Raw genomic sequence first — 27748 nt, forward strand, 5'->3', positions numbered from 1 at the left:
TATTATATGTATATCCAATATATTATATTATAAAACTGAGGGCGGGGGTCAGGTAAATGACCTCGGAGGGCCGCATCCGGCCCCCGGGCCTTAGTTTGGGGACCCCTGGTTTAGGGCTTTGTAGGTCAAAACCAGCACTTTGAATTGGGCTCGGTAGCATATCGGCAGCCAGTGGAGCTGGCTTAGCAGGGGGTTTGTATGCTCCCTGTAAGCCGCTCCCATTATTAACCTGGCTGCTGCCCGCTGCACCAGCTGGAGCTTTTAGGGATCTTTCTGGCTGGGCATTTTGAAGGCCCCTCCCCTAAACTACAAGCTCGGGGATTTCAGGAGGGATGCACACTTGCTTTTAACTCTAGTGCAGGCATGGGCCCTCCAGGTGTTTTGGACTTCAACTCCCACGGGAGTTGAAATCCAAAACACCTGGAGGGCCGGAGTTTACTCATTCCTGCTCCAGTGTAACCCCGAGACTTCCCTTCCTTCCGTTGCGCCTAAGCCCAGCCCCTTCCTGGGCTTTACTTCGGTAGCTGCGTCTCAGCCAATAGCCGGCCCCGTCGTGGAGGCGCGCGCTGCTCATTGGACCGCGGGGAGTGACGTTGTTTGAAAAAAATATTTCAACGGCGACAAGCCTGGGCTGCGGGCGTTTAGAGCGCGGGTCGCTGTTAACAGTTGGCTGCGGAAATTTCGCCTCTGTAGGCTTGGATCCGCAAAGCAGCAATGGCGGGGAACCCAAGGGGTGAGTCCCAGGGAAGGCTTTAAGGGTCGCCCGCCTCCGCCTCGCATCTTCCTTTTGTGCACAGCGAATCAGAATGGGAAAACTGGGTTGTTTGGGACTTTGGGGTGTTTGCGTGCCTTGGGGGGTATCTTCACGGGGCAATTCATTCAGTTCGGTACCGCATGTGATAGCCACTCCTTGGCTTCCTGATGATCAAAACATTCTGCCCCCAACGTTTTGGATATGCGATGCTCAACGTATTGTGGTTGTTAGACTTTAAAGCAGGCATGGGCCAACTTGGGCCCTCCAGGTATTTTGGACTCCAACTCCCACCATTCCTCACAGCCTCAGGCCCTTTCCTTTTTCCCCCTCAGCCGCTTAAGGAAAGGGCCTGAGGCTGTGAGGAATGGTGGGAGTTTGAGTCCAAAACACTTGGAGGGCCCAAGTTGGCCCATGCCTGCTTTAAGGCATATTCAAGGAGTGTTACAGTTAGTGCACCCCTCCTTACTCACTTCCTCATCACTTGTTAATGTTGGAAGAAATGTGCTCCATTTGTTGACAGTTGTGGATTTTGTTCTTCTGTCATTTTAAGGTCTATGCATAAATCATGGATCTGTTCTCTAAAATTTTAATTGTGCATTCTCAAGTGTATAAAAAACTGTTAAGGTATAAAGAAAACGGGTCAGGTTTTGCAAGCATCAGCACCAAGGTGGATCAGTGATTCTCAGTCTTCGGGTACCCAGATGTTTTGGCCTTCAACTCTAAGAAATCCTAACAGCTGGTAAACTGGCAGGGATTTCTGGGAGTTGTATTTATTTATGTATTGCATTTATATACCGCTTTTCTCACCCCTAGGGGAGGACTCAAAGCAGTTCACAGCATAATCAATAACAAAATTAAATGCCTCACATATGTAAACATAAACGATTAAAACAACAACATTTAAAACTATGGAATAAAAATGATTAAAATTATAAAACTGTGATAGCAATCACAGGTACAACACAAAACATTTAGGCCATTGTATCAATCCAGGGTGTTTTTCCATATTTTTGTCAATCGCCAAATGCCTGCTTGAATAACCAGTCTTGACTTGCTTCCTGGGGACCCACAGGTTGAGAACCACTGGAATAGAATATGTGTTAAGCGAAAAAATCTCATTCTGGTGGTCATTATATGCAGGTGCTTGTTCAGGCCAGTAAGTTTGGTCCACACCTAGTGGAGTATAACTGGATGTGTTTTGAGATACATGGTGCTCTCTCCCTTGGGAGGTGGAGAAGCCATGCTCTCTGTGTTTATGTTATGCATGCAAGGACTTTGTTCATTTTGTTGCTCTTCAGGATTTATTTTTGATGTAATGCCACAAGTTTATGTTTTTGATTCTGCTGAATAAGTAAATTTATGTTTCCTCTTTCATCTGTGTGAAGCTACTGTGTCTTTGTTGTTGGATCAGATTCCGCATAAACGTCAACAAAAGCTACATTGTACGGGATGCTGTGGCCTCAATCTGCTCAATTTTATATTATTGCTTCCCCAAGGGCACTTGGAGCCCTGAAGTGCGCAGTGGGTTAAACCACTAAGCGGCTGACGCTGCTGACCGAAAGGTTGGTGGTTCATATCCGGGAAGTGGGGTGGGTGCCTGCTGTTAGCCCCAGCTTCTGTAAACCTAGCAGTTCGAAAACATGCAAATGTGACTACATCAATAGGTACTGCTCTGGCGGGAAGGTAACAGCACTCCATGCAGTCATGCCTGCCACATGACTTTGGAGGTGTCTATGGACAACACCGGCTCTTTGGCACAGAAATGGAGATGAGCACCAACCCCCAGAGTCGGACATGACTAGAATGCCAGGGGAAAACCTTTACCTTTTGGGAGCTCTTGGTGGCACAGTGGATTAAACAGCTGAGCTTCTGAACTTGCTGATTGAAAAGTCAGCAGTTCAAATCTGGGAATCTGTTGCGGTTACTGTCAAAAATTATTTGCGATAACATTATAAAGCAGTCCAAGAAAATACAATAATGCAATTAGTGGGGAAATACTCAACAGTTTATAGCTAGGAGAAAAGCAAATGAAAAATCTGTTTCAAGAAATACTAAAAGTAAGCCAGCACCGAGACTTGGTGGTATACAAGAGGGGTGATTGTTTCATACGTTGGGTACCATTAGGAAAAAGACACTTCAATTCCTTGCTGCCAAATGAATATCTACAAACTCTAGCACAGTCAATAATACTTTTTTTCTGGAGATTGTATTGGGATCTGTCAGTCATAATCTCCTTGTCCTTGAAATGGGATACAAGATGGTTAAAAATGCAAAATAAAACAATAATAATAATACATATTTATTTGTATCCCACTTTTCTCCCTAAAACGGGACCTAAAGCGGCTCACAACATTGTGTAAAATAATATAAAACAATGTACATATATAAAACACAAACTATAAAAACAATTTTACAATTTAGAGATAAGTATACATATTTAAAAACATTAATCTAATACAATTATTGCAAGCTACTCAACAAGACAGATAAAAGTTAGCCTTCCTGTCATTACAGCTCAGTGTCTTCATCAAAAGCTTGCACAAACAGGAAGGTTTTTAGCTGCTTTTTAGAAACAAAACTATTAAAAGACAGGCAAGAAATATCCACAGATAAAATACAGATTGACAAGCCAGAAGTATTCCTACGTAGTGATATCTTGGCCCTTGATTGTGCATGTGCAGTCAGACCTCTATATTTGCTAGGGTTAGAAGCACCGGGCCCCTGCAAAAGTGAAACACTGCAAATAAAGACAGTGGTTTTTTATAGATATATATATATACACACACACACACACACACACACACACACACACCTAAGATAACACCTCTCTAGCAATTTCTGGATTCTCCAGTGTGACTGAAGGAGGTTGACCACAGGCTCCTTATACACTGCCATATAATCCAGTTCTGAGTAGATAATCTCGATTATATATGCAATGTAGAAGGGGCCAAGGACTCACTGGAAAACCTTGAAATTCCTTGAGAGAACATTTGAATAAAATCTGTGAATAATAAATCCTCAAAAGTCAAAGCTGCAAATGTTGTGGGCTGATCATATAAGGCATTGTATGCTACCAATATTTTACATTTATTTCTGGAGTTAACTAGTATAGCCAGTAGGGAATTCTTCATCCTTACAGCAATAGATGTATGATTAGGGCCCCATCTGTGTATCTCAGAATCTGATCTCAGATTATTTGCTTTAAACTGGATTATATGAGTCTCCATTGTCAGATAACCTGGGATAAGAAGATAATATGTGTAGAAGGGGCCTAGGTTCCTGACTAGGTTGCCTTATCTAACAGAGCTTCCAAACTGTGTGTCACAACATGTTAATGTGTTGGCTGCAGTGTGCACGTATGCCACAGCAATGTTACAGGAAATAACAAAATATTGGAAATATATGTTACTATCTTATAAATTGTGTATTTTAAATATATAAATGAAAGGTTTGATGAGATATGTTGCATCCCCAGACATTTCATTATTACAACTTATGTATGTTTCCATGTCTCCAATTGGTTAACACAGGCATTACTGGCTGTGAGGAATTGTGGGAGTTGAAGTCCAAAACACCTGGAGGGCCGAAGTTTGCCCATGCCTGGGTTAACACCTCCAATATGCTAGTAAAGCTGATTTACCGTGTTGCAAAATGATGAATGTCTAAAAAATGTGTCACCAAAACAAAATGTTTAGAAAGCTCTGCCCTATCGCTTTCAGACACACACTACTTTCAAAATAGTTATATTTGACTTTAATTTAAAGTTAGGCTGCTGGCACTTGCCTGATTCTTGAGTATTTCGTTTCAACACAATCTAGTCTGTTTAAGGTTGTTTTGCTAAACCTTAGACAACATTATCAGGTATTTCTGTTACTTGAGCAAGAAGAACCTCTTTGTTTGTTTTTTGCAGACCGAGCAATGCCGAAGATGGTAAGCCTCATGAGGCTGGAAGAAGAATCGCAGAATCTATGGAGACAACTTCTTGATAATGTTGACAAGACAGACTTTTTGTGGATGGAGGAGATTCTTGAAGAGGCGCAAAAGATGTTCAGCAGGTAAAATCTCACAATATGCTGGGAAAGGTGCCAAAAGCAAATATTTGGTTCTTTATATGTGTTGAAACTAACTGTTCCAAAACTGAATGAAAGATTGTCATCCTGGATATATTAGCTTTAAATCAGAGAAACTAAATCCTTTCTAAATTGTAACTAACTGAAATCAATATTTTTCTTACTGGTATTGGTGGTCATAAGAAAACAGACTGGTTTGTAACTGAATTGTTTTTAATCAGTCTAGAGGCATAATCCTAAAACGTTTAGCTATGCAGCCTCTAATTATATTTCATGGAATTATATATTTTGGTTGGTACTTTCTATTCACATTGCTTATTTGAAGGCTGAGGCCTCATCAAGACACTCCTTTTTAAGGACTGTTGTGATCTTACGTTATGTTTTTTTATATGCTCAATTTTATGAAATATGAATATCATATCTGATGGCTGAAGAAATGCAAAGTATAATGCCACCAGATGTCTGTCCCTTAGACCAGGGCTTCTTAAACTTTTCCATTCATACTCCCTTTTGCCTGATAAATTTTACATGACTCCGGGTATATAGGTATATATAAAATAAGTATGAAAATCTAACATTTACTGATAAGAAATCAGCATTTGTAAGGTTTGCTAAACAGGCTGATTTTCCTTTTTATGAAGTACAGCTGACGCATCTGCATAGTCCACTGTAAACACTGCACAATAAATTTGTGTAAATGTCAAAAATAGCTACTATGTGGTGTTCAGAAAACTTATTGTTTCCAAATTTTTCAGTACCCCAACATTGAACTAAAGGGACCCCATTTGGGACCGGGAGCCACAGTTTAAGAAGCAGTGCCTTAGACTATGTGCAGAAAGCTTTCTCAAATTATAGATGAGTTTGGGTACATTGCCCAGGTCAGGAAACAGATAAGTATAGGTAAACATATTTTGGGTTCATCTACACACTGACCATTCACAGGATGGCATGGAGGAGCAATCCACCATGATTGGTTTAACCCCTGCATTTCACCCAGGAAAATCTGAGGTAACCCTTTACTGCGCTGCAGAAGATTTCAATTTTTCCACATTCCAGGGCAAAATTGGTTCCACAGGATGCATTGTAGACACCTGGTCTTGCTGACATGCTTTGTAGGATTTGGAGTGAGGGGTTACTTAAAAATGCCTTAAAGGCATGCCTGGCTAGCAGCGGAGCTATTTGACCAGGGAGGGATAACCTCCTGTGCCTATGGAGCGCTTGTAAGTATGTTTCTCTGCACTTGGAACACACACAAACACACACACAATGAGCAAATTGAGGCCAGAAACATACTCACCTTCCTGGGCTTAAAATAGTTCCATACCTTTCAATGTAATAACCTCCACAGCAAAACCATTTCCAAGATGCATTATAGTGTCCATGTATGTGGGCCCTTTGTTTTTGTAATACTGTATATCTAAATCTGAAATGCATCTTTTGTTACTGAAGTGTGTTAAAAATTGTAGCAATGGCCTAGGATTGTCCTGAAGGTGATTTAGAATGACGGCGTAATATCTGTCATTTTAACCAGAAGCTACTCAGGTTGCTCCTGACACGGAAAAAAAACCCTGTCAGCATGGCTCTTGATCTGCAGAAGATATTGTACCATAGAATAATAGCCAGGACACATGATTCTGGCCTTTTCAGTCCTGCAACATTTCATGCATGGATTGATTTTCAATAAGAAATAATTTAGCCATCTGTAACATGTGATAGATTATTTGTTCATTAAACAGCCTGGGCAAAGGCAATAACAGGCTGGGATTTCAACTGTTAATGTTCTTATGTGTCTATGCAGCAGCTTCAATGGCAAACAGTTGCTGATGCCCAAAACTCCATCACAGAAAAATCGCCAGAAAAAGAGTCGTATTTCATCTGCTAAGCACGACCAGTTTGTCAAAAAGAGGTAGGGTGGAATATTATATGGAGGTCAAGTTGACAATGAGTGATGGGATAATTTACAATTGACATTCTAAGTTGACATTTGGGGAAAATATTGAGATTGGAAGAAAGCCGGCATCATGTAATGCTTGAGTGTTAAAAAAAAAAAAAAGGTTCTTGAACAACCAGAGTTGGAATCTTCGCTTGTTCGTGGAAACTCACTAGGTGCCCTTGGGCAAATAACACATTTTCAACCTCAGGAAAGTAATGGCAAACTCCTTTTGGGGGAAAAATGTGATGGGGCCACATCAGTTACCCACACAAATCAGTGCTTCTGAAAACAACTGGGAAACTTTGTACAGATTTATTTGGATACCAAAGCTTAATGCTCCATTAAGATTCAACTGCACACTGAAAATTCCAGGTTCTGATCTATCTGAAATTTCTTTGACCTTAGAAGGGTTTTGAAGCTTACCTGCTGTCTGCAGTGAATTAAAAATTCTTCAATATATCTACTATCTTTTCTGAAAAGAAAAGAAATAAAGAAGAAACAGTGATATAAGATAATGGTGCAACTGCCTGTCCTTTAAATATCTTGTTTTACATGTATAGAGCTTTCAGACATTAACAAACTACCAGTTTAGTTCTCCATGCATCAGATATCATGTGCAGAAGAAGGCAGTAATGGAAAGCCTCATTCAAGTCTATACAAAATTTCCCATTTTGATCATAGTGAGATTTACGAGTGATGTGTAATGTGTGAGGTTGTGGGTTCATTATCATGTTGGGACTGACAACAGCAGGATTTTGTTAAGTTTCATATTGAAACATCTATCAGTTCAATTAATGAAAAATGTATCAAAAACTTCATGTAGATAAATAGAGAAGTTGGTACTTCTCCAAGATCTTCCAGGGAGGCCCTCCTCTCACTTCCATCTTCCTCACAATTGGGTCTGGTGGGGACGAAAGAGGGGGGCCTTCTCAGCCATGGCCTCCAGACTCTGGAAATCCCTCACCAGGGAGATTAGGTTAGCTCCCTCGCTTTCTTCCTTCAGGAAACAGTTAAAGACCTGGATGTTTCAGTTGGCCTTTGGTTAGACAGTCATTAGATAATCAGTCCCAGATGGTATTATTCTATCCTGTATTTTATTAGGTCCTTATTATCTATGCACTTAACTCATTATTTTATTCTTGCATTGCTGCTCCAGTTTCTCCACCTAAGTAGATGATAGAACTGCGCCTGGTGGTTGACTGATAACTATCAACTGTTTTAGTATTCTTGTTTTATACTGTATTACTGTATTTATCTTTTATACTATGAATTGTATTTATATTGTTGTTTATTTTGTCAATGTTGTTTGGGCCTTTGCACCATGTAAGCCGCCCCAAGTCCCCACGGGGAGATGGTGGCGGGGTATAAATAAAGTTGTTGTTGTTATTATTATTATTATTATCTCGTAATATCTATTAGCTTTACTTTTCAGTACACTTGTACCCTATCATTTTTCTGACAATGTCTTCCTTTTATTAGATTATCAAAAAGAAATGGTAACCAGGCAAGTCTGCAACATGAAAGAGATCTGACTATTTTTGCAGAGAATATATCACCTTGTTGCCGTGTGACTAGGTCTCGTGCTGCCAGGTCAGCCAGGACCTCAGAAAATTCTGTTCAGAAAGCTACTGTTCCTTTAGCTAAAGGGAGAATAGCACTAGTGGAAATTAGTGCTAATGAGAGGCACAGTGCTGAATTGCACTTTAAAAAAACACCACCCCCGGAAAAGAAGGTTTCACTGAGCATCCCATTGTCATCTCAAGAGACCTCTACAAACAGAGAGCAACCTCTGTCCAGAGTTTCTTTGATTGTGATCCCAGATACCCCTGAAGCACAAATAAAAAAAGAGGGGCGAGGAGCTTCCAAGCTGAAAATTGCTAATGGGTCAATTGCCAAAACCACTAAAAGTAAAGAACCCATCACAGATGAGAAGACTGCATGTGCTCAACAACAAGAGAATTGTCAACCTTCTGATATGGAAGTCAAGTTGAACCTCAGTGAAGATCCATGGACACCCCGAGTACCAAAAGAAAAACGTCAGTCAGTGCGGCGAAGCCTAATGGGTAGGCCATCCCTAAAATGCAGCACCTCTTTGGTTGCACGGTGCTCACTAAGTGCCAAAAGGAAAAGAGCTGTCCAGAAATCTATGTTGAAGCGTAAAGCATCCCAGCAGTCATCCAGTGCTTCTGGGCACCCAAGCTGTAAGTTTGTACACCATGAGATAGTATTACTTTTCTTCGCTCCCTCTATTTTATCTGCCTGTCCATTGATGTGTTGAATCAAAATGTTGGGAAACTGAAATTATTATTATTATGTTTTAAGTAACCATGGATTTTTCAAGGAAGAGAATCCTCGTGTTAAAATATCTGTCTCAGTTCAAGGTCTTTGAAGCACTTTCAAAAGTAGAAAAAAATGAGGCCTGATAAATAGAGAAAGTCTTAATTTTTGGCAGGTTTGAGTGAAATGTGTGCATTTAACTTGCTGCTGCATTCTGCAACATAATGGGAACCATTAGATTTCACAGCATTCACATTCTAATATTCTAGAGTGCTAATAAGAAACATGAATTAGGATAAGATGTGTTAGAGGACAGAAGTCTTTTTGAAATAGGAATCCACCTACTGATCTATGATTTCAGAATAATCACAGTTTGTGATATATAATTTTTATTAAATGATTTTATATCAAGTGTACAGGGAAAGAGTGAGAACATAATTTATAGAAAAGTCCAGAAAAGAGTAGAATAGATAGGGAACTACATCTAGAAAAAGAATTAGAATAATCACAATTTAGTCATATTTTCTACTGCAGCTTGCTCCATTCAAATTTCTCTCAAGAAGAGAGGTCTTAATCTAAGTGATGGATATAATGTGTGTGTAAATTAGGAAGAAAGTTGCTGGGTTTTTTTTCTAATTGTAGAGTTGTGTCCATTCACTAGTCTTGGAAAATATTTTCTTTTCTTTCAATTGGACCTTTTTTGTGCTTAAAAGCATTGTGACTAGCGTTGTAATCAAGATTCTACAGATCAAGAAAACAAATGTTTAAGTCTGTTACTAGTTTATTTTGTGTTTCCCTAACTTCCATCGGTTTTTTGGTTGGAAATTTAGAAAATTAGCATTTTGTTTCCCTTTTGGGGAGGACAGAACATCCAAACTGGATTGATTTGCTTGCTTCTCTGGAGGCATAAAACTGTGAGGTCACTCTAGCCCAGGGGTCCCCAAACTAAGGCCCGGGGGCCGGATGAGGCCCTCCAAGGTCATTTACCTGGCCCCCGCCCTCAGTTTTATAATATAATATTTTTATATCAGTTTTAATAATATAAAATATTGTATATACATATAATATTGATAATAATCTTATGTTATACAATATAATACTAATAGTAATATCATATAATAATATTAATTATCTGTTATATATTACATATTATATAATAGTATAGTGGTATAGTTCAATATAGTAATATATAATGCTAATATTGTGTTAAGCTAATAATATAATATATTGTATGTACATATAGCTGCTCTGAGTCCCCTTCGGGGTGAGAAGGGTGGGATATAAATGTAGTAAATAAATGCAATAAATAAATAACTAATTTTAGACTTAGGCTTGGCCAAAGTCTGACATGACTTGAAGGCACACAACAGCAACAACAACAATCTTAATTAACTTGACTATCTCATTGGCCAGTAGAAGGTCCACACTTTCCATTGAAATCCTGATATGTTTATGTTGGTTAAAATTGTTTTCATTTTTAAATATTGTATTGTTCGTTTGTTGTTGTTGTTGTTGTTGCACTACAAAGAAGACATGTGCAGTGTGCATAGGAATTTGTTTGGATTTTTTTTTTCAAATGATAATTCGGCCCCTCAACAGTCTGAAGGATTGTGGACCGGCCCTCTGCTTAAAAAGTTTGGGGACCCCTGCTCTAGCCCCTTCTACATTGCCATATAAAATCCAGATTATCTGTTTTTAACTGGATTATTTGGCAATGTAGACTAATACAGTCCAGTTCAAAGTAATTTATGTAGATTATTGGATTTGATAATTTGGATTATATGACAGTGTAGAAGGGGCTTCTGTAGGCAGAATACTCCTACTTGCCAATTCAGTTTTGTCCCTGCCTTCTCTCTATTGGCATGTTGTGGCTAGTCTCCGCTCTGCCCTTTTACTTTATTTGATTTCCCTTTGTTCTATTTCCTTTCTATCCTTTCAAAGGAAACCTTTTCTGCGTCCGCCTCTCTTGAGTAGCCTTTTAAAGGTCTTTTTCTTAGCCTCATTCATTCACCCCCTTCCTCCCTCATCTGTCTGGGTTGCTACATGGATAAGGAAAAATAAGTCTATATGTGGAGTTGTTTCCTAAAAGTACCAAATCCATCTGAACACATTTTACAGGAATTAAAACCACATACTGAGGATATGCATTCTTTTGCTATAAATTCCTTTTTCCAAGCCCTGTATAGTAGTCTCGCTTATCCAAAGTAAATGGATAAATAATAAATTAATAATAATAATGGATAAATAATAAATGGATAATAAGGAGATATTAAGGAAAAGCCTATTAAACATTAAATTAGGTTATGATTTTACAAATTAAGCACCAAAACTTCGTGTTATACAACAAATTTGACAGTAAAAGTAATTCAACATACAGTAATGCTATGTAGTAATTACTATATTTACGAATTTAGCACCAAAATATCACGATGTATTGAAAAATGCGTTGGATAATCCAGAATGTTGGATAAACGAGTGTTGGATAAGTGAGATTCAGGGCCGTAGCCAGAAAAAAATTTCAGGGGGGGGTGAAAATTTGGGGAGGGTGAACCCCTAGCACCCCCCACCCCCGCTACAAACCTGTCAATATCTGCTGGAGATAGTGCCTGGAGGGGACTCTTAATGTTTTGCGTCTCATAGATTTAGCATGGGGATTTGGTTAACCAGTTAAAATTCATGAGTAAACCAGATTTTTTTTTAATAACCTGAAAAATTTCGGGGGGGGGGGAACCCCTAAATCCCCCCCCCCCTCGCTACAGGCCTGGTGAGACTCTATTGTAATTTGATATATGCTCATAGTTTTGAGCTGTTCATAACATTTTACACTCCTAGCCAACAATGTGCTGCAGTCTGTAACTCATTTTCCAATTTATTTGGATTTGATACCATTGGGAAGCAAACTCCACATATGAGTTTCTTGTGTTTTTCTTGCATAGGCCAATGTGGTCCAACCTTTAGTTACCCAAGGGCCAATCAAACTTTAGTATAGGAATTTGAAGGCCAGAAACATTCCAGAAAGTAAACGAATTCTTAAAAACTTAAAGCAGTAAGAAGGGTAAACGATTTTTTTTCCAAATGTTAAATTAAAATATTTTTCCAGTAAAAAGGGCAAGGGCCAATAGAAATGAATTGGTGGGCCGCATGTGGCCCGTCGGTTGGACCACACTGGCTATGATAGAAATGAACATATTTATGTTTCTTGACCTATAGCCCCAGCAGCTGTGCATTCAGAAGATGAGGAAACAGCAACCGAATCTACGTAAGTTGACTAAAATTTTCAGATTGTATCTAAAGTCTACAATAAAACTGCTGGCAACATTGTTCTCCCCTCTTTGCAGCCTTTTCAAGCCAACTCCCCAAGCTGCAAAAGCAGAATCACTGGGCTATAAGAGGGAGGGGGCTAAAGAAATGTGCTGTTGGATAAACTAACATCTGCTTGTGCACTGCTGAATGTAATCCGTTGACTTCTGAGAGTTCCAAATTCCCACATGAAAACAGGACAGCTGTTGAGCTTTTATAGGGCTTTGTGTAGTCTAATACAGAATGTGGGTAAGAGTTTAGCTGACAACGCTGGTCACTTCATTTCATTGCGTTAATGTATTTAGTGACAGAATGATAAAAAGGAAATAGTACTGTTTTATTTATATATTTATGTCTTATGTTTTTTCTCCCTAGGTCAGAGCTAGATCCCTCTTCTGATTCTCAAGGGGTAAGTTCTGAAAAGAGGTAAAGTAAAGCCTAAAGATATAATTCTATATTGTACCTCCTTACCTAGAAGAATCAGATTAATCTAATCTTTTTAAAAATAAAATAGAATTACAAGCTTGGTAGATGAAGGGAGTTCTATGGCTATAGCATAACTTGATTTCAGTAAGGCCTTTGACAAGGTTCTCTATGATATTCTCATGAAGAAACAGTAAAACGTGGGCTAAACAATGCTTCCCAATGCTTCCTCATCATCCTGGAAAGAAGTGACTAGTGTGGTACCACAGGGATCTGTCCCGGGCTATGCTATGGAATCATGGGAGTTGTAGTGTTGCAAAGTCTTTCCTCTTCTCTGCCAAAGAGTGCTGCTGTCTCACCAAACTACAAATCCCAAGATTCAGTGGCATTGAACAATGGCAGTTAACATATCAAATTCCATTCATTCTATGCATCCTTGGACACAGAGCAACAGTTTCAAATTGAGAAAAACACGCCACCTAAACATTAGAAAGAATTTGTTAGAGTTGTTCAACAGCAGCATTTGGACTCTCAGAATATGATGGAGTGGTTTAGGAAGCTGGGTATGTTTAGCTTGGAGAAGAAAAGGCTAAGGGCACATGTTAGCCACCTTTCAATATTTGAAAGGCTGTCACATTGAGGATGTGGCAAGTCGTTTTCTGCTGCTTTTGGAGACTAGGACATGAGCAATTCATTCAAAATTCAGGAAAATATTCTGCCTAAACATTATGAAGAACTTCCTGACCTGGTTGGCAGTGGAATATGCTGCCTCGGAGTGTAGTGGAGTCTCCTTCTCTGGGGGTTTTTAACAGTCTGGGTGGCCATCTGTTGGGAGTGCTTTGATTGTGTCTTGCTGCGTAGAATCATAGAATAATAGATGGCAAAGGTTTGACTAGTCTTTTCCAAGTATGATTCTATGATCATTATTGGAACAGGATTCATTTCTAAGTTGATACACATAGGTTTCTTCTGTCAAAGGCTGCTTCTTTAAAGGTGGCAGGCAAATATTCTACATAAATAAAATTATGGTTGAGTAGCAGGGACGATACCTGAAATCCACAGGTTACATTGAGCCTAACAGGCCATTTGTCCTGTTCACTAGAATTGCTGTATGGGAGTCATACAGCATTTGAGTATTACAGCTATCAGAAGTTCTCTTCAATAAACTGTGCTGGATTGGGCTTCTGGGAATTGTAGTTCAACAAGCATGAAGACTACGTCCGCTCTTGGGCAGTAAATAATCATATGACAAAACAACTAAACTAGAAAACTCTCCTGAAAGAGTGTTTAATATTTCTTTCTTTTTTAAGGTTCCTTGCATTCTTAATTTAAGAGTAAAATTGTTTTTATAACAAGTTTTGATCTGTCATAAGATTGTGTTTAACTATGTTTCACTTTATATGGGGCTATGCTGAGAATGTGTTTGCCTTACAGCATGCTATTGAAACCATGAGGACAACACCAAATTCACAGAAGGCCAGCATGACTGCAAATCTCCAGGCTCAAGAAGATCCGCAAAAAGGAGAACACAAGGGTCAGTGGATCAGGAATAATGGAGTTCACTGAGTAACGGAGAACTACAACTTGAGTTAAAAGAGCATCTTTAAGGAAGGGGAAGCTTGATATTTCCTAGAAGATGCTGGTTTGATAGTTAGGGGAAAGGATACATGTTGTTCACAGCTAGGACACAGATGGCGGATACACAGCCTTGTACATGTTGATCAGGTACTATTTCTCATCATTCCACATTTATATTCAAGCTGGCTGCTGCTGATGAGAATTGGAATCCACTGGTAGCCTTTAATTGTAGAATCTTGACTGAGTACTTACCTTGTTCTTGAAGTTGACTATGTAAAATGGAGCCAGTTGCTGTCTCAGCTGAAACTTTTGCAGAACTTTTTAAATCAGTGTGGACTGCTATGAATTCTAGAAAGAGATAGATAAACATGTAATAAAATCTCTACTATCATGTTTCACTAGGAAATAGTAATACTTTTCATTCCTTTTTTCTGGCTGAAAAGGTGAGTGTGTGACTATTGATGCCCTGGGTTCCCCAATTTGTTTTTTTTTAACTGTCTTACCTCTGAGACAAAGAAGAAGGGGGGAGATATCAGTGCTTGATTAAGCAAGGAAAGGGTGAAAAAAACCATTTTGGGACCCAAAAAGGGGTGCAAATATTATAGAATCAGAGTTGGAAGAGACCACATAGGCCATTTAGTCCAATCCCCTGCCATGCAGGAAATGAGCACTCAAAGTACGCTTGACAGATGGCCATCCAGCCTCTTGTTTAAAAGCTTCCAAGGGAGGAGCTTCTACCACAGTCCGAGAAAGAGAGTTCCACTGTTGGACAGTTCTCTTGGTCAGGAAGTTCACCCTAATGGGTGAATCTCCTTTCCTATAATTTTCTCAGACTCATTGCTCTGAGTCCTGGTCTCCAGGGCAGCAGAAGACAAGCCTTCTCCTTCTCCTTTATGTCAGCCTTTCAAATGCGGTAAAATATGGTATATGCCACCCAAATAATAGAGGAATAACTGCACTGAGCCTATTCACTTCCTTCATATACATAATCATAACTCATATATTTGAATATGTAACTTAATCAAAATTCAATTCTATTTATGGGTGAATCAGTTTTTAGGATTGCATCTTCTAAACATGGCATTGATCTGAATCTTCAGAAGTGGATGAACTGTTTTTCCCTTTATAATGTTTGCTAACATAAAATGTGTTGCTGGTTTTTTTTTAAGTAATCGTAGCCCAGTTGCTTTTCTTTGTTTGCCTTATAAACACTTAGGTAAAGGGATTAAAATAAGTTTTTTAAAAACCTCTGTAAAATAGTAAATTATAAGCATATCTGTCCTGGTAATTACAAATGTTCATCGTCTTGATGATACAGTTTTCACCTCATGCTTTTATCACATAAAATAGTTCAGTGACCAGTAACTGTAGTTGCTTTTCTCTATGCAGTGGGCAGCCCTGAAAAGAGTGAAGAAATTCGAAAACCATCCCAGAACGTTGGGTATGTTGTCTGTTGGGTCTTTTGACAAACTTCATGACCAGTATTCTTTTCTTAACCTTGGTATATTTACTCTTGTATCTATTGTTTGTGTATATGCCTGTGCATCACCTATGAGTAAGACTACCAGACCATTTCTATTTGTTTGTTACTGGGAGCAGGAACAAAGCTTCATTGCTTGTTATCTCACATGAGTGACAAAAAGAGTGACCCAGTCATACACAGGTTCAAAGTGTTGGAAAATAAGATGAATGGAGGTACAGGGAAAGAAAAGAATGGGAAAAAACATAAAATAGTATTCCTCTTTGTAGTTGAGGAAGGGAGAATTTTCAGGCTGGGTTACAAATAAGAGATAATGCCAAATTAGGTTCATGGATTTGAATCCCCTTCTATGTAAGGGAGACTTGGCTCCTTCTACACAACTGTATAAAATCCACATTGAACTGGATGATATGGCAGTGTGGACTCAGATAATCCAGGACCCTTCCACACAGCCATATAACCCAGAATATCAAGGCAGAAAATCCCACAGTATCGGCTTTGAACTACACATATGCCATATATTCCTGCTCAAAGCAGATAATGTGAGATTTTATTCAGCTGTGTGGAAGGGGACCCAGTTCAAAGCAGATATTGTAGGTTATCACTAAGGGCCCTTAGTGAAATCGAGATATATCCTTGAGCTGACATCTTGGTTGGGTTGCTGACCTGAAGGCTGCCAGGTTCAAATCCAGAGAAGCCTCCCACAAGGATGGTAAAAACATCAGGGTGTCCCCTGGGCAACATCCTTGCAGACGGCCAATTTTCTCACTCCAGAAGCAACTCCGGTTGCTCCTGACACACACACACACACACACACAAAAGCTGACATCTTGCCTAAGGATTCTTTTAAGCCCCTTAAAGGACTCAGAAAGAAGCCAAGGGATGGAAGATGCGTGGTGCTTTCAAGAGGACCGATGATAGAATATTGTACTGGTGTGTTCTGTATAATGAGTCCTCCGTTAATTTTTATATACAAAACTAAATTTACAGGAGACAAGCAAGTTATAAAAGAGCGCTTGGTGATCTAGAGGATGAACAAGAGAAGCTCTCTCCACCAAGAAAAAAGGTTCCGTCTCCTTACCTTGCCAGCAAGGTGAGACAAGTATTGTATCCTAGAGAACATGTTAAGTTTATTAATGGTTTCCCAAGGACTGATTATATTTTGTACTCTTTAGGTTGTCCGGCCATTCAAGACATTCTTGCACACAGTGCAGAAGAACCAAATGCTTATGGGAACCCCAAGCTCTGTGAGCCGAAGCTGTACAGTAAAATCATTCCTCAAGCAAAACACTCCTTTAAGGACCACTCCCCAGGTAACATGAGATCTTTTTATAGGTGGAAAGGGGGGAAGAGCAGCTTCTGAACTAAAATTTACCTGCTCAGGTGTAGTGCAGGGGGAGAAAGTAATAATAAATATGCAAATTGTCAGGGGGATTCTTGGTATGGATGGGAGGACCAATCCACAATGCCTGGGTTTTCCCTACATGCCAAACCTAACTAGCAGGAGCTCAATGTTCTTTTTCTGTTTTCACTATTATGTTTTTTCATCATTAATAATCTTGCAAAAGTCTTCAGACTTGACAGGCATTTTTACATCCGTTTCATTTAAAATTTATTTATTTATTTACCCCATTTATACCCTGCCTTCTCCACCCCAAAGGGGACTCAAGGCAAGGTTACATATGGCAACCATTTGATACCTCACACATACAAATAAGCTTAAAATAGGATTAAATAAAAACAATTCATATTAACGTTTAAAAACATTACATTAATATTAAAAAAGATCAATGAAAAGGGTTGGGGGTGTATGCAAACAAATGCAAAATTACTGTGTTTTGCCCTTTTAAAGAAAAACTTGATTGGGTTTAGGGACCCAAGGGACTGAATGATGTTAAGTGCTGGCATGAGACAGTGTGACAGAATAGACAGGCAAAGGGACTGATTAATTTTATTAATATTTTATCTATTTATAAGACCAAATTATCAAAATATGCACATTGATTTGAACTATTTTATCTTACCATTAAGATTCTGGCGTGTTTGTTTAATTTGCAGACTATGTATTCAGTATCCCAGCATAAGTCTCTTGAAAGTGGTGAAGTCCATTGCTGCTTCTTGGGTTAACAGAATGGTAGTACAGGTCTTATGAAGTGTAGGTAAAGGTACAGTTGACCCAGCAAAGCTTTATGGCAATAGGGTGGAATGCTAGATGCAAGTCTATTTCGGTCATATTGTTAACAATAGATATCGAGTTAACAATACGATTCACTTTTCAAAGGTATTAACTATATCATAACTTTCTCTTCATACAGGGAGGGTTTGTTGTAAGTAACAAGATTGATCTTAGATTAGATGTGTTTGCACATAATTAACAGTGTGTCATCCAATGGCATCCCTAACATGCATAGCAACATCCATTCTTTGAAGGGGCTGCCTGGCCTTTGCAACAAACCTTACTAAAATGTAGACTACTTGCACAATTTCTAGTGGCATTTCACTGTTTTCTCAATGTTGTACAAGAACCATGGGCATTTCATTTCAGAATGTGATTATTCATATTTATCATTTCATTCATCCAATGTTTCAGTTTATTTACACTACCCACTTAATTTAATTTAGATTAGAAGGATCAAGACAGGCAACAAAGTGCAAAAGACAAACTATAATATTATTGAACATTGCTTCGAGGAGCTTTGTTGTCTTTTTTAGATCTTGCCCATTTTATTTTAATAATGTAGCTGTTCATAGTTAATTCTAGTCTTTTTAGCTGCCCAGATCAACCCATCTAACAGTTTCTACCTGAACTAAACATACAAAAAAGGAGGAGGAAAATAATGTTGAAAAGTGCATAGTCTGCATCCTTACTTAGAAGTAAGTCCCACAGACTTCAGTGAGACTTTCTCTCCACCAAAATAAGTGTGTTAGACTCCTTCCTCAATGTAACAGTTGTATTCAGCAGATGTCTGCTTAGTTAGAAAGAAAACCCTGGCATGGAAGTTATTCAAGTTACTGGGAAAACTAATTGATTATTCCATTTTATATCAAATCATTTTGCTTATAGACCCTAGTAGAAATGTTAGTGTTTGTGTGTTGACAGGTTTGAGATCAGAAAAATAAGCTTAAGAAAAATATCCCTACTTCAAAAGGACTAATGGATCAATGTCCCATCTCACATTACTAGATTTGGTTGATACTTACCGGTATATATATTTGAAAACGCAGACCAAAGAGAAGGCTGTAACACCTGGTATTGATTTCCAATTTACTGGTCTCTTTAAGTAAATAAAACTTCTCTGGGGTGATCTATGCCTAATTTGGCCCAGGTTTTGTTCCTCTGCAGTAAGTTTGTTGGCCAGTTAAAATTCAAATCAATTTGTGAAAATCTCTCTTTAGTTGCCACTCAGTACTTTGTACTTGCACATGCTACTTCAACTTCATTGGGGAAACAATAAACAAACCTTTCTAACATTGAGACTTCATTCTCTTCCTCCTCCTTCATGCTTCTTAGTGTATGTGTGGCATCTTGGCAGAAAATTTCATTTATTTATTAGTTATCAAGACTTGTTTCCTATTTAGGAAAGACGTGTTGTGATGACAGTTGGCAGAACATAATCTTTTTCAAGTGACAAAGCAATGCTTTAAGTACATATCTAGAAATTACTGTTGCTTTGAATAGATGAAAATCCAATGTGCATCCTACCCCAGCACCTGGAAAAGGTTACTTTAAAAACAATCCACTTCCATTGCTAATTATGCTGTTTGAAGACTAATTCATAGACATTATTTGTTGCAATGATGCATTGTTGATTGCTCATAGGACTGGAACAAGTAAAGATGGTGCTAGCAGAATGTGGCTTTATGACTGATAAGAGAAGGACATAACATTAGCCTCTTTTAAAAGATTAAAAACAGAATAATGATAATATTTTGTAACAATTCTAGGAATAAATGCCTTTGAAAAGTAACTGGAAGCTTACTTGTTGCACCAATGGAGTGACTTTCCAGTTGTTTCCAGTTGTTGTGTAGCTTTTACATGTGGCTTGGTTATGCTCTTGTCAATGGGAAAAATAGCAGTTCTATGTGCTTGTGACATGTTATTTCCAAGCTCCCTCTCTTGTAACACAATATTACATCACAACCCTATTTGAAAATGAGAAAAGATTCATATTTCATGACTGATAGAAGTCTCAGGATATTGTAGTGTTTATATTTTAATTAATAATTGATAGTAGTGGCTGCTGTTGGCAGTGCTGGGATTGAGATTGGTCACATTGATCTGTCATATTGCCATCTTCTTGGAAAACATTGCATTGACACTGGGATTCTTTCTGGTCGCTGTTCCACTTTAGTTATCATGGCCAATGTCACCGTTAAATGGATTTGCCCCAAAGGAAAGCAGGGAAGTGGAGGGAAAGCTCTTCTTTCCTTGACTAGAAGTGCAGCTGAATTGGTTGCCTTTTAGCTATTGGAGCAAGCACACCTATTACGATGTGTGCTAATGAGTTTCATGTTGTCTAGGAAAAGGAAAAGCAACGGTTGGAAAACCTTCGGAAAAAGGAAGAAGCTGAAAAATATCGAAAACAGAAACTGGAAGAACAGAAGAGGAAGCAACAAGAAGAGATGAGGCGGTATGTGAGTGCTTCCACTTGCTTCTTTTCTAGTTTGTCGTGGATACCATTTCTAAATAGAGTTTAATGTGTCCTCAGGAAACGTGAAGAACGCCTTCGCAAGGTGCAACAGGCTCGAGAGCGGGCAGAACAGATGGAGGAGGAGAAGAAAAAGAGGCTTGAGCAAAAGCTGGCTCAACATGAGGAGAAAAATGAGAAGGTAAGTCTGAATGTAGCAACAAGGCTACATTACATTATCAAGACTTGTATTCCAAATGTCAGGATACAATTCTCTTACCAATTTAATGAACTCTTTCCCTGTGTTGGTAATATCTGTTTGAGCAGTAGACCTATGAGTACCGTTGGTCCTCCATATTTGCAGGCTTAATTTTTTCAGATTTGATTATTTGTGGACTTGATAACTATGTTCTCTTATGCAATTCTACTGTCAAGCTCTGACAAAAGTTGACCATAGAGTCACTCTGGGAGTCATTCTATCTCTCAGATAGAATAGTGGATTTCTTTATTCCCACTTTTGCAAGGGTCTTGTGCTTCTAAACCCCATCAAAGGGGAGTGCCTATTGTAGTCTTGCTATTGAAAATTATTAAGATTTTTCAGTCTGGTATAAAAAAGGCATATACAGAATTCAATGAAATGGGAATTCTATAAGGAAAGATAGTGTACCTCATAAATTGCCAAGAGATGACTAACCAAGAGCCGGGCTGATATGATGACTTAAGTGCCAGTTCTGTGGAGACCCAGATTCTGCCATGCAACAATATCCCTGTGAGACTAATCGCTGCCTGTCCATTGACCAACCTATAGTGTAGTCATCAGGATAAAAACAAGGAAGGGGAGAGAAGCCTTGAGCTCTTTTAAGGAAAGATGTAGGTGTAAATAAATCAATATTCTAGGTACGAGAGGAAAAATTAGCAGAAGACAAAGTTAAGAAGAAAGTGGCTGCTAAGAAGCTGGAGGAAATTGAAGCCCGGCGCAAACAAGATGAAGAAGCCCGCAAACAGAAAGCTCTGCAGCTGGTAAGGTGAAAAGTGTTTGGGCAAGACTGGAGCATGGGATGGTGGCTTTCTCCAGAGATGGGGCCAAGGAGAAAGTAAACTTTCTTGTAGAGCAGAGTTGAGACTCATACAGCCTTCTAGCTGTGGGACTACAAATCCCATTAGTTCTAAACAATAGTGAATAATGCTCGGAATTGCTGTTGAATTGCTGCATGATTCGTAACTTGCTGTAGAAGCCCACTGCAATCAGCAAAGTTTTGCAAAAACATTCCATGAATCTTCTCAGGCTTATTAAATATTAAGTAACTTTGATTAAACTTTATTGCTATTTTAAGCCTGTAAGATTCTTCAGGGAAAATGTATGTCTTGTGGTTCAGTTCAGCTTTGACATGAAAGGTCAGGCAATTTTGACAAATTTTTGAAAAACAGTCTTTCTCGATTTAATTATATAAATATGTTTAGGATTCTGTGGTGAAAGAGGATACTGAATATTTAAGTTTCCCTTTCACAGCTGAAAGTAACAAACATGTTATGTGGACTTGTGGAAATTTGGTGCAGGCCTTCATCTGATTAGTCTTGAGCCACTTGGCTAGGATATAGGCTGTATGAAGCCCACTTGGATTGTAACCTCTTCTTTCGTAGGAGGAGGAGGAACGTAGGCACAGGGAGTTAATGCAGAAGAGGAAAGAGGAGGAGGAGCAGGAGAAAGCACGAAAGGCTGCAGAGCAGCGCCAGGCAGAACTAGAGAGGGAGAAAAATCTGGCTGCTGAGAGAGAACTGCAGAAGAAGAAGGAGCAGGAAAAGCTGCGGGCACAACGGTAAGGACAAAAGGGCCCAGAAGGCTTTCATTCATTTCATGATGTCTTGGGCCCTATTGCATGCGTTATTTTGAAGAATTAAGCCTCAGAAATGTGTGATTATATGTGGTGGTGTTACTCTGCCTAAAGCATTCCTCCTTTTCAATTCAGATAGTAACGGAGCTTGTCTGTTTGTAGGGAATATGAACGACAAGAGAAAGAGAAGGTGACACGCTTGCAGAAAGAGGTTATAGCAGCAGCGAAAGAGAAGGAGCGTCTTAGAAAAGAGGAAGAGGAGAATGAAAGGAAAAGGGTGAGATGCTTGTCGGCCTCAGAGTTATTGTCTTGCTTGCTTTCATTTGTCATATTGAAAGTTAAAGTTGTGGAAAACAGGTAGGAAAATGTAGGCCTACTGAGGGGAGAGTGTTAGCCTCTCAGTCCCTGAAACATCAATTAGAATACAGAGTGTGTGTGTGTGTGTGTGTGTGTGTGTGTGTGTGTGTGCGCGCCCCCCCCCAAAAAAAAATTGGTAAAATCACAAGCCAAAGGTTTAAAGAACCCAGCCTCAAAAGTGATCTGAAAAGAATTTCTGATTTCATTTTTTGTACAATTCTCAAGCAAGATATCCTTGCAGTCAATAGAAAATTGGCCTTCTTGCCCTTTGCTTTACCACCTTTGAGCTTGGAGCTGGTGCCTTTAACTAGCAATGTGTCGCCTTCTCTTTTTAAAGAAAGAACAATTGAAGCAAGAAGAGGAACAAAAGGCAGCAGAGGCCAAGACGGCTAGCAAACAACTGAATGTGACGGTAGATATTCAGGTGAGTTCTGAAAAACAGACATCAGAAGTTGGAAGAAATAATCACCCTATGAACTTGTTCAGCGAAGGAATATGTACTGTACTATACAAGGGCAGAGAGCTATGCAGACAAACAGGTAACCTAATTATTTTGCTGTTCCTCCACATTTCTTCAAACACCGCACCATATCCTGTAGTAACTCTTTAGGATTCGAAAGAGTTGTGCCCTATGCATGTGGTAAAGGACAACACTGCACAAACTTTTCTAAATGGAAAATGTATGTCATGCATTCATTTTTCTATATGATCATTCTCTCGCAACGCTACATAAACACTTTATTTTTATTATATCTGTGTGGGAATGAATGAAAGCAGAGATTTTGGCAAATATCTGAAAATGTTTGTACTGTGTAACATAGGACCATTCTCTTGAATATTATATGTAGAAAATATAGATCTGCAGTCTGTGTATTGAATGTAATATGTGAACACCTGTAGGGAGAATAATGCTCCTGAAAGCCTCGAGTAGAGGCAGTTGCACTCTAAGGCAAAGCACAGATTTTGCTTGATTGAAAGAATTCCTTTTCAGGTTTTCCCTTTTAAAAAAACAAAAACTAATAGTGATCTTTGAGTTGCAGTTTTCAAAAACAAAACCAAACATTTTGGTTGTGTTTGTTGATCCTGTGTGTCTCTCAGAACTGGCCCCATATCTGCCAATGTTTCCCACTCCTACGGTTGCGTGTGTGAATGTATGTTTCTCTTTACACTGTGTCTGGCCTCAGTAACACAAGTCAGCATTTGATATTTATTTATTTATTTTATTTCCAATATTTATATCCCGCCCTTTTCACCCGAAGGGACTCAGGGTGGCTTACAACCCTGGCACAATTAGATGCCTATACAAAATCAATCAACAGTACATAAAATCAGTTAAAAAGCAATTAAATACAATATAAAATTACAATATATAAATTTTAAAATAACCAAATCTGAATGCATTGCAAGAATTGTTACATTGTGTTTTCATCTCATACACCTGACTCCAGGACATATGAAAAGAGTACAATTCATTAAGTCTGTTTCTCCTACAGACCAAATCTGTTAAATTCAATCGGCACAGATATTCTCCTTTGCTTCTAGCAATGATTCTCTAACATTTTCAGTCAAACCTGCATATTCTTTGTGACTTCAGTCTTGGTTGTCATTGCAGCCTTCTGTGTCAAACCGACTTGAGGGGAAAAGGACAAACTTTTTTTCTAAACTGGTTGGGGAAAAGAGAGACTGCAGATTAGGACGCGGAACAATGGCTTCAAACTATAGGAAATGAGATTCCACCTGGACATCAGGAGGAACTTCCTGACTGAGAAGTGTTTGGCAGTGGAACTCTCTGCCCCGGACTGTGGTGGAGGCTCCTCCTTTGGAGGCTTTTAAACAGGCTGGATGGCCATCTGTCGGGGGTGCTTTGAATGCGATTTCCTGCTTCTTGGCAGGGGGTGGACTGGATGGCCCATGAGGTCTTTTCCAACTCTACTATTCTATGATTCTATGCAATAGGTATCAAAAATAACAATTGCCAATCTGTTAGGGTTTTTGCTTTTCTCTGATTTGTTGATAGCAGATATGTTAGCCTATCCATATTCATGATTTCCATTATTTTCAAAATCCATTGATCCATTGCCAGTACTTCTTTGTCTCTCCACAATTTGGCATAAACTATCCTTGCATAAACTATCATTGTTCAAAGACTACTTAAAAATGAAAAGATGAAAATATTAATTTGAAACAAGAAAGAATGAGGATAGAAGAAAAATAGTTGTTCCTTAAGTGAAATGGTTAAAGAAAAGGGATGCCCGAAGGAATAATATCAAATATACCAGGACTATGGAAAGTTTTTACCCAACACCATAAAGTAGATGGAAGTCAATAAGTATATCCTTTTTTAATTTTTTATTGTTATTACCACTGCTTTTTTGTAACACTCAGCAACTTCTTTTCTTTTTTGTTTTTCTTTTCTCTTTTTTTTCTCCCTTTCTCTTCTTTTTTTCTAAGCACTTGGGTTTTTATATTTTATTTATTTGGAAAATTTCACTCTAATAAAAATATTTCAAAAAAGGTATCAAAAATAAAAACATCAACTTAATTCCATTAATGTCATTAAAATGGGGCAAGATGCATGTAGTCATTGGCTTATGGAACAAGAATGCCACTAGCAGACTACCTATAAAGATTGTGTATAAAGTCTAAAAGAAGGTATGCTTTTCTCAGATTTGAATGCTTGGAACATTGAAAGATACATCTTTCAACACACACACATACAAGCACAAAAATTAGCAATATCCAGCACAAAGTGTAAGGTGTGTCTTATATAGTCACTCATGAAATGCCTGTTGGAATAGAAAATACTTTATTTGCCTTTTAAAAGAAAGTAGCGGTGGTGTCAGTCTAACTTTACTGGAAGAGAAAATAAGTAACTTATTGTTTGAAAAATGATGGAACCTCTCAGAAGCATGCTTGAGATTCTACCATGTTGCTACAACTTATCTAAGATTATCTGGTCTTAAATACAGTAATCAAATGTACCTTTCTGTCCAGAACTCACCTTGTAATTCATATGAGATGACACCACAGAGCCACAAGCACCCCAAGGTTAACATTGACGATTATGGGATGGATTTGAATAGTGATGACTCAACAGATGATGAAAGCCGGCCACGCAAGCCAATCCCTGCATGGGCTTCTGGTAAGTTTTTAATTCATCTGGTACTCATTTGCATGGTGGCAGAGCATTTCCCTATTTTTATTGTTGCTGCAATAACCACAATCTGATGATAGACAGATTCATATAGGATGTGTCTACCAACTGACATTTACCATGAAATCAAAGTAGGCTCCCTGTATATTATATCACTGAGGGACAGTTCTGGAGAAACAGTTTTGGGTAAGGCATTTGTTCTTGACAGCTTTCTGGAACCATGTTTGGGTTAAATGAGTGTTCGGTGTGATCCAGAGTATTTTTAATGTTTAAATGTATGAGTCTCCAAATCTGGTCTTAACAATGCTTACTTAGAAGAAAATCTGGATTTACTGAAATTTAATATGAGAATTTAGATAAGGTACTTTTCGATGATAACTCCCAGAAACTTCATAACCATGACCTCTAGCTCTGTTTAAGGTATTCTAAAGACTACAACCTTAGCTAATATAAGAATATATAAACATGTAATATTTGTCATGGGTTAGAAAATTAGACATTTTATTTTATATATTGTGTTTGAAATTTGTTCTATTGGTAAAGTGGTTTTTTCTTTTTCAAAATGTTCAAAACAATTTTTAAAGGGTTAGAAAGTAGCTCATTCATGCATTACGGCTTTGGGGGTTATACATGCATGTGTTCACTTCTTAATGACCAAATCTGAATGCATTGCAAGAATTGTTACATTGTGTTTTCATCTCATACACCTGACTCCAGGACATATGAAAAGAGTACAATTCATTAAGTCTGTTTCTCCTACAGACCAAATCTGTTAAATTCAATCTGCACAGATATTCTCCTTTGCTTCTAGCAATGATTCTCTAACATTTTCAATCAAACCTGCATATTCTTTGTGACTTCAGTCTTGGTTGTCATTGCAGCCTTCTGTGTCAAACCGACTTGAGGGAGAAAGGACAAACTTTTTTTCTAAACTGGTTGGGGAAAAGAGAGTTAATTCTTCCTTTCAAATTTGTGCCGCCTCCTTTTAAGAGCTCTGAAACAATACAGCATGCATCTTAGATAAATAATTCCTAATGCTAGTAATATTGTGTTGTCTTCTCCTAGGAAATCAACTGACCCAAGCTGTCATGCACCAATATTACAATCCATCTAATGTCAGGAGGTTATTTGGTGTTGTGAAAAGTCCAAACCTGGAAGAAATCTTCTATAAGAGCAAACCACGCTATTTTAAACGCACCAGTTCTGCAGTTTGGAACTCTCCACCATTCCCAGGCGGCAAATCTGTATCATCTAATTTCAAGAGATGGTGATATATTTCAGAGCTGTTTGATATTTTAAACATGTACAACTGGTTTCACCTTATAATGTTAATAAAATTTTTTCTATTTGAAACTCTTAAGGTTTTCTATGATGTTTTGTCTTTATTTGTGAGAGGAAGAGAACAAGAGCCTTGTGTCCAGTTTAATTTTCAGGGATGAGTAACTAAAAATAGTATTACGACCCAAATTCAGTTCATTCAGCCCTCATGGTATACAAGAGTATCTGATTAGTAGAGATAAATTAGGTTCAAATCTTCAGTCATGGTGTCTTATGGAACAGCTTTGGAGCAGTTGCATCTCCAAATGTAATCCTTCGCACAGTTTGATAGATCAAAAACTAGGGCAAATATCCAATTCTATCATTTTAACAGAAAGACAGCAAAGTAGTTAGTTTAACTGAGAAAAATACATACCCATTTCCCCACATTGCTCTTCTATAGCCATGTTTGTATTCTAAAATTGCACCGCTTCAGTTTTCTAATCTGGCTTCGTTTATCAGCTTCTAGGTTTGTCTTTAGATCCTCATTGTTGCTTGGGTCTAGTTCTTACAAAGACTTACTCTTTTTGAGAACTTCAAAAAGATCTTCACAACATGCTTTGGTTAGTTCACATGAATTGAGCCTAAGATAAAAATAAGAACATGTTATTGCACGTCAATGAAAAAGCAAAATCTGCATAAAAA

At 38.5% G+C, this 27748-nt stretch overlaps 1 protein-coding gene across 4 annotated transcripts; it reads left to right on the forward strand.

Annotated features, from left to right (window-relative positions):
* Positions 1-577: 577 nt before the first annotated feature.
* LOC100553420 (inner centromere protein) lies at positions 578-27142 on the forward strand. 4 transcript variants are annotated; one of them, XM_062967484.1, is made up of 19 exons: positions 578-733; positions 4665-4809; positions 6623-6730; positions 8237-8958; positions 12245-12293; positions 12710-12743; positions 14192-14291; positions 15725-15776; positions 16806-16908; positions 16991-17128; positions 18131-18142; positions 20337-20446; positions 20525-20645; positions 21341-21463; positions 22085-22260; positions 22438-22552; positions 22970-23056; positions 25627-25774; positions 26852-27142. In XM_062967484.1, the coding sequence occupies exons 1-19, from the start codon at positions 715-717 to the stop codon at positions 27055-27057; spliced, it is 2568 nt and encodes an 855-aa protein (XP_062823554.1). In that variant the 5' UTR covers positions 578-714; the 3' UTR covers positions 27058-27142. The 4 variants fall into 4 exon arrangements, with proteins under 4 accessions (XP_062823554.1, XP_062823555.1, XP_062823557.1 ...); XM_062967485.1 differs by lacking the exon at positions 18131-18142; XM_062967487.1 differs by lacking the exon at positions 25627-25774 and having other exon boundaries at positions 26852-27015.
* Positions 27143-27748: the final 606 nt, after the last annotated feature.

This window comes from Anolis carolinensis, chromosome 1, assembly GCF_035594765.1.
Source record: "Anolis carolinensis isolate JA03-04 chromosome 1, rAnoCar3.1.pri, whole genome shotgun sequence".
NCBI classification, from domain to species: Eukaryota; Metazoa; Chordata; class Lepidosauria; order Squamata; family Dactyloidae; genus Anolis; species Anolis carolinensis.

Coding starts and splice junctions, on each gene's coding strand:
- LOC100553420 (XM_062967484.1), top strand. Junction 21,464..22,084: donor AACAGAAAGCTCTGCAGCTG/GTAAGGTGAAAA, acceptor CTTCTTTCGTAG/GAGGAGGAGGAACGTAGGCA. Junction 22,261..22,437: donor GAAAAGCTGCGGGCACAACG/GTAAGGACAAAA, acceptor GTCTGTTTGTAG/GGAATATGAACGACAAGAGA.